General features: G+C 40.7%; 2 protein-coding genes across 2 annotated transcripts; both read right to left on the bottom strand.

Moving 5' to 3' along the window:
• Positions 1-53: 53 nt before the first annotated feature.
• Positions 54-1,411, bottom strand: LOC133509204 (UPF0461 protein C5orf24 homolog). Its single transcript, XM_061836008.1, has 2 exons — positions 1,212-1,411; positions 54-989 (listed from the first exon to the last, which is right to left on the bottom strand). Exon 2 carries the CDS (start codon positions 984-986, stop codon positions 321-323), a length of 666 nt encoding a protein of 221 aa, XP_061691992.1. The 5' UTR covers positions 987-989; positions 1,212-1,411; the 3' UTR covers positions 54-320.
• A 482-nt stretch (positions 1,412-1,893) lies between these two features.
• Positions 1,894-6,512, bottom strand: atp5po (ATP synthase peripheral stalk subunit OSCP). The gene is made up of 7 exons (XM_061836007.1): positions 6,363-6,512; positions 6,022-6,072; positions 5,811-5,921; positions 5,599-5,728; positions 5,207-5,319; positions 5,011-5,097; positions 1,894-2,143 (listed from the first exon to the last, which is right to left on the bottom strand). Exons 1-7 carry the CDS (start codon positions 6,429-6,431, stop codon positions 2,033-2,035), a joined length of 672 nt encoding a protein of 223 aa, XP_061691991.1. The 5' UTR covers positions 6,432-6,512; the 3' UTR covers positions 1,894-2,032.
• Between the last annotated feature and the right edge of the window lie 493 nt (positions 6,513-7,005).

Genomic DNA, 7,005 nt, shown 5'->3' with positions numbered 1-7,005 from the left:
GAAAACAAGCATGAATATTTCAACAAGTGGATAACATTCATGTAAGCTCAGACTGTGGTGATGCATATGACTGTTTATAACAAACTACATAGAAAATAGTACAAGAAACTGGTCCTACAAGTTCAAGGAGGGCTCACAACACAACTAAAGACTTGGGTTTAACCAGCAAAATAAGAACATGCATGTTGCTCTACCAAGTGCTTCTTGGTAAAAAAAAAAACGATGTCAACAGATTAAACTGTACATTGAAATAGAGGCAGGGTGATGAGAACAAAAGCTTGGCCGAGTATCATCTTTTTTGTTTTTTGCACGTTGTTATGTTACGAACTGGTTTCATCTGAATTTACGGGAGGCTCACATAAGTCTCTCTTCTCCATCATGGCATAGGCAAGCAGCGGAATATCACAGCCAGTAAAGTCCAGTTTGGTAGGACTAAAGTCGAGTTTCTTGGGTGCATCGCCTCCACTTTCCAGCTCCTTGAGCCTCGCAGGACTCCTGATGCTACCAGGGGGCCTGCCAGGACTCACCTTATAGCCAGCTGCTTTGGTGGTCCCGAGGGGCCTCCCCGGGCTGGTTTTAAAACCAGCAGCTCTCGTGGTCCCAGGTGGACGTCCAGTACTTGTGCGGTAACCAGCTAACTTAGTGGTCCCCAATGGTCTGCCTCTCCTCCCCGACTTCACTTTGCCCTTAGTTTTTTTGGTGCCGTCCGGCCCAGCAACCTCCCCGCTATTGGGGGTCAGCGCCTGAAGCTGAAAGGCATTCTGAGTCTCCTGTGTGGGTCCCGCCATCACCTTGTGCATGTTCTGTGGCAATGGAGGCATGCCTGCGAATGAAAGGTGCAAGCCAGAGTTTGTGGAGGAGCACGGGTAGAACTTGTTGGATTGGAGGCTACATAAATCGAAGCGGCCTGGCGGGTGACAGTTCTCAGCAGGTCCACTCATACAGAAGTCGCTGCTGCTGCTGCTACAGGTCACTTGATGCATCATTTTCTGTTGGGGGAAAAGGAGGGAGGGGGCACCAAAATAACAAACTGATGTTAGTACACTCAACCACACAAATAAACGGCGTCGCCCTTGATTTTCATAATGTATACAACACATTATTTTCGGTTAGTCAATGAAGCGTAGCATGCATATACGGGTAACGTAGTCTTCGAAAAGAAATGTGAACCGAGACCAGGGGTTGGGGTTGGGTGGGGGGTGCTCACTTACCTTAGTCTTGGGATAACACACAGCAAAATGTTAATATCGCACTGTTAACAACGGTCATGTCTGTAACACACGCCTCGTAGTCCGCAGATAAGAGCGAGCGATGCATTAAAAAAAAATAATCCTTCAACAAACAGTGGTCGACACGAGCCAGGAAGCCATTTTTGCCTAGGGGGGGGAAAAAAAAGAGGAAAAAAAATGTAGCAAAATGATTAACCACGCATGCGCAAGATTTACGACATCGCACTTCCGGAAAGACAAACTCAAAATCAAATGACTTTTTTTTTTTTTTCAACGAACGTCGACGTGAATTTGCAAAACGTTTTAATTGTATCATGGTTAAACTTTTTTTGCCAATTACAAACAGAAGGTGGAAATTTTGGTGCGGGCGTTGCTACAATTCATGTCACGCAAACAAAAGGAGTTCATCGTTGTTAAAACGGAACGAGGTGCTTTAATCACGATGTACAATACTTTCATGCTTTCAGTATGGTGTAATAGAGAACACTACAATCAAAAATCACAAACAATTTTGTTTCTATTATATTGTCCATTAAAACTGGTCATTGTCTTCTCTAGGGGTTAAAGCATAACTGTGATAGTTCTACTGTATATCATGGTTGTGTTTCTGCAACACGCCATAATGTGGCCAGTCAGTCTTGGAATTGTAAAATAAGCACACGCAGATATTCAGAGGTTTTATTAACATCCAAATGAGTACAGACAGTGGCTTACTGGAGCAACTACAACACCAATGATCTTTTTTTTTTGTCCTTCTCTAGATGGTCATTTTTAAAACAAATCCAAGATGAAGTCCACGCGACTTAGGATTCTCTCATGAGTTGGGTCAGTTTCTGAATCTTTGTCTTTGTGGACATGTCCACGTACTTGTCTCCAATACTGACGATCATGCCACCCAAAATTGAAGGGTCAGACTGTAAAAAACAAAGTGTTCACATTAATTGTTACTGCACAATACAATGAGCATTATTAGTGATGATACACAAATTAAATGGAGGGAAAAAACTGTCAGTCCTGAAATGGGTCATTTTAATACCATGAAAACAATTGACTTTTTAATGAAAAAATTAAAAGGGTAGATACCTGTATATTTGTCTGTAAAATGAAATGTTACAATGATCACTGGAAGGTTAAATACTGTATGTTACACCTGTAAGTGATAGTTCGGAATATTTAAAAATTAACTGGTCAAATTGCTCCTCAAATAGGGTGAAAACGAGCAAAGATGGTTTGCAGATAATTGCAATGTGTGACAATATGCCCATTGCAGACATGACGTTAGCTCCATGTCAAAAGCTCTACCTGTGGGCGATCATACTACATATGAAAACAGTGTTCTTTCATTATTTTTGTTCACAGATTGGTCGCCACACTTGAGGAGTTTAGTTTTTGACCACCGAGCTGGGGACTCAGAAGGTGCTGCCTCCCAATCACTGCTGGCTGAGCAGGTTCACAGGCTTTCCCAGCTGCGGGGGGCTAAGAACCCACGTCTGGTGCCTGATAACCAATCAGGGAAGAGAAGCTCAGATGCTGCGCGAGTCCGCGTCTCTGTGCATCCCACAATGCCCGGGCCCCCGCCGCTTGATGCCGAATTGAATCGTAATACCAGGACATCCACTGCACGTATGAAGCGTCAATGGTCAATATGTCCTGCAATCACGCAGCCGTCTTCATCAATTCACAAGCCTGTAATCCCACCTAAATTGTGTCATGGTGGACGGCAACGTCTTCGTTCCAACTCTCACCCGCACTTGAGTTCAATGTTGACAAAAAGCAAGTTGTGCAATTTAGGTCACCTTGACTCGCTTTGAAAACTATTACAATTATCTGACATCTTAAGTTAGTCTACAAATATTTCCCACTAAATATTTTGAATAATGTTTTTTACCAACTAAAAAGCATGGATTTGAGGAAATTCCATTTCCTGAGCTACATAAAGTCCTTTAAATGCATCTTGAGTATTACGAAGAAGAATCAACACTTTTACTGTTACTGATAAAAACAAATCAACACTTAATATAGTTTAAGTGCATTTTTACACGCATCTTGGTAAAGAAAAGCATCATTCGAGTCACTCCACTATTGTAATTTTTTTTCCCCATTATTCCAAATATTAACAAGTTCATAGTCATTCACCCCCCCCAATATGTTACTTCAAATACTGGCTTTTCAATTTCCCATTGTTAGCAACCATTGAGTACACACTCGCACTAGTAGCCAGTATTTTTCATGCCAAAATACTGACTTCCAGTGGCACACCCTTGAAAATAAAAGGCTACATACTGAAAAGGGGAAGTCAACGTTGAAACTGGAACATATCGACCATTTGATCTGATAAAACAGTCGCACATGACTATTTTTAAACATGCTAAATTTAATTCTGAGATGGAAAATTAATTTATTATAAAGTCAATTGAGTTATCGATATCATGCGTTTGATTCATAGGATACTAGTTAGAAAGAGCCCCAAGTCAACATGTTTATTTTAGGTTATGCTCAAGGCATCTAAGAAAATGGATGCTCATAGTTTGAACACCCACTTTTTTTTAAGAATTCTTTGGAGCCAGTATCATTCAAATTCAAATGATGCCCTACCGTAAACATGACACTGCAATGGTACAGAGTTTTAATGAAACCATTGTGGTCCAAATAATTTTCCAGGTAACCAATTTTTACATGTACTTATGTACTGTTTTACAAACAAATTTCCCGGTTATCCCATTTATGTGTCCCTGAAATGCCCTTAGCATTCTTACGCAGCTGAGAAGTGCCTGCCATGAATAGTGCCTGTGGCCGCCACGCTGAATCGGTTGCCAGGTATACCATTTAACAAACCACATATGAAGGCTGTTCTATAGTGTGTTCGGATGGGTTTATCCTTGAAGCCTCAAAACCTGGCACTCTTGAATGAAAATTAACTTTCGTTTGAGAACGATTTGAAACATCAGCGCGTACTACATGGAGTGTAGCGCAATGATAATAAATATGGCGACTTCTCAGCCATCCTAAGCGACGTGTTCAGCAACGTTACGGCTTATGAGTCAACGCCTGGCATTAAAGACATTATGAATGCTATTGCTTACTTCATAGCAAAAGACATAATACTTAGTAATATATACAAATAAATAATACATAGTCACAAAAGTGGACTTTTAGAGAATTCTCCACATGCTGGACAAAGATTACAAAATACTATCCGGGTCACATTTTAATTGAGAGGCGATTCAAAAACATTACAACAAAAGTAAAATGAATGTTGAATTTGAGGTCCGTGAATTTGTGGTCCCGTTGGATCATAGAACCGTACATCAGTCTATCAGTTCATTTTATAAATACAAACTTCGAAGTGAAGACCCGATGTCTCAGACGTCCTTATTCCCTGACGACTGTCAGTATGTTCGAATTTAAAAAAAAAAAAAAAAAAAATGCACTTTCTGCATCCTTTTGTATTGATATTTTGCTTTTTCTAAAAAAAATAAATATTAATTTTCACTGAACCAAGTGATATCATCATACTGTTAGAAGTATCTGGCATGAAAATCAAGATCTGACATATTTTCTATAATAACCCAGCCCGAGTGTGTACAGGATCATGCATGTTTGCCTTATTTTATTTTAAGGGGGAATTGGGGGTGGGGGTGGGGGCATCCAACTAAAGTCAATATAGGGAAAACACTGGACTCTAGTTTGACAGCGGTTGGAATGCTATGTCTATAATACACTACTGTTGATTAACAGACAAGGTGGTAGGAAAATTAAAATCTGTAGACTAAAATCATACCTTGGTCTCCAACTTGATAGTTTCACCTTTTTGAAGAAATCCATTGAGTGCGACTTTCAGGTCTGCTAGATTAGCTTGATCCAAAGGCTGAAACGAATATATAATGTCTGGGTGCCGGCGTGTGTAGCTCCAGAATATACTCAAAGACAACATAATGATGATTAAAAGGACAGGCAGGAACATGTGTGTGACCTACCTGAGCAGTGGTTACTGAGCAGATCACCTCGCCACGGTGTGCACTCATCATCTTCCCAAAAGCAGAAATGACATCACCAGTGAGAGTAAGACGACCATTGTCAGACAGGACATCTACAGCAACAACAAAAAAAAAAATATATAATCAACAAGCACATTTTTAGACAATTGCATTGATGCTAGGGTATGTAGACAAAGGGGTGGGCTGGCTCAGTGAAACATCACAATGAAAATGCCAAACCCGTAGTTATCAAATATAGGGTTCATTAAGCTAACTAAAACTATCCAGAAACACGTTCTATGATACTCCATGTAAACATGCTCTGATGTGGGATTTCGCTTCAGTGGAGGAATATTTATATAAAAAAATAAACCAAGTAAGTGAAAACTCACTGATGAGGTTCACTGTAATTGGGGAGACTTTAGCTTTTGCAAGGGCATCGTGGAAGGTCTTCTGCTTAAGGCTGCGCTTCACATGAGGGTTCATGACCACACTTGAAAGTTTGGGGTCCTTGATGAGAGCCTATGTGGGGACGGTAGCATTTCAGAAGTGTAAGTAAAACTTTTCATTTGTCAAATTGGATGGGGGGGGGGGATTTACTTACATTCACTTTACCCAGCTCCTTCTCCACTTGGTCCAGTTTGTTCTGCTTACTAGCAGCTGAAAATAGTGCTGTAGCATAACGACCTTCTACTCCATAAACCTGAATTGGTGGCTAGAGGGAAATGCAAATACGTTTTGACGATATTAAAACACATTTACACCTACAGTGAACGTAGGGCCGGTTAAGATACAGTCTGTATAATTGGATTTACCTTGACCAGTTTGGCTGCCGGCCTAATGGCTGATGTGCTAAACTGGCGGGCCTACAAAAGCATAAGTAATGAGACCGTAACATTAAAGATATCAAGAACGTGAGCACATTTAACTCGCTTTGGAGCGATCATATACACATTACAGTAAACTGCAGCTAGCTGGTAGATTAGCACTTTAGCAGTCATTCAAGTGCAAAGCCGCGTGTAATTATTCCCCAGATTCAAAACAAACAACGATTCTCCGTGAGTTATGGTGCATTACATTACCTTTCAAACAGATGTCTAATGCGCTCGAGATCATGTAAATTTAATAAAAAGTGTAAAATCATTGAACGTCTTACCTGCTGTCCTAGCATGAGCGCTGCCATTTTCTCCTCCAGCTGTCCAGACTGGGAGCACAGAATGCGCATGTGCACTTCGTGAGACAATTCGGCTATCCATGGGGGTTGTAGTCTTTTTAACGTGAACCACCCGTGTGAAGCCTCCTAAATATGATTATTGGCCGTAGTCAAATAAAAAAATACGCTAGTAAGGATAAGTGGTTCAGGGACTGGAATAAACAGCCATGAGTGGGTTTGACCAATTTTGGCTTGATAGCAGGCTACCATCAAGGTTTCAGGTTTATTATATCCATTGTATATCATTTTTTTAAAAAAGTGTGAATATGGCTAACGTGTAATATTAACCTGACCATTACACCCCAAGTCCCTGACTATACTTTGTAACAGCAGACGACTCGACTGCAAATCTTCAGCTAAGCAATGCAGATTCATTGCGCACTTAGCCTGTAAAAATGGAACCCAAACATTAACCGTAAACTTGCACTTCCACACTATACCATCAATGCACAATCATACTTTACAATAACTGTGTATACATAAAGTACATTTAAATTTTTGAAGATTGAGCTAAAGAAGCAAGGGCGCCACAGATAGCTGGAAAGCATTGGCCTCACAGTTCTGAGGTCCCAGGTTCAACCCCGGC

Source organism: Syngnathoides biaculeatus, chromosome 11 (assembly GCF_019802595.1).
Source record: "Syngnathoides biaculeatus isolate LvHL_M chromosome 11, ASM1980259v1, whole genome shotgun sequence".
Lineage (NCBI taxonomy): Eukaryota > Metazoa > Chordata > Actinopteri > Syngnathiformes > Syngnathidae > Syngnathoides > Syngnathoides biaculeatus.
This window is presented reverse-complemented; position numbering and strand designations above follow the sequence as displayed.

Excerpts from the sequence above, each read along its gene's own strand:
- LOC133509204 (XM_061836008.1), bottom strand. The coding sequence starts at position 986 with ATGATGCATCAAGTGACCTGTAGCAGCAGCAGCAGCGACTTCTGTATG.
- atp5po (XM_061836007.1), bottom strand. The coding sequence starts at position 6,431 with ATGCGCATTCTGTGCTCCCAGTCTGGACAGCTGGAGGAGAAAATGGCA. Across the intron at positions 5,098-5,206 it reads GCTCAGTAACCACTGCTCAG|CCTTTGGATCAAGCTAATCT; the intron begins GTAGGTCACACA and ends TATTCGTTTCAG. Across the intron at positions 2,144-5,010 it reads CTATCAAGTTGGAGACCAAG|TCTGACCCTTCAATTTTGGG; the intron begins GTATGATTTTAG and ends TGTTTTTTACAG.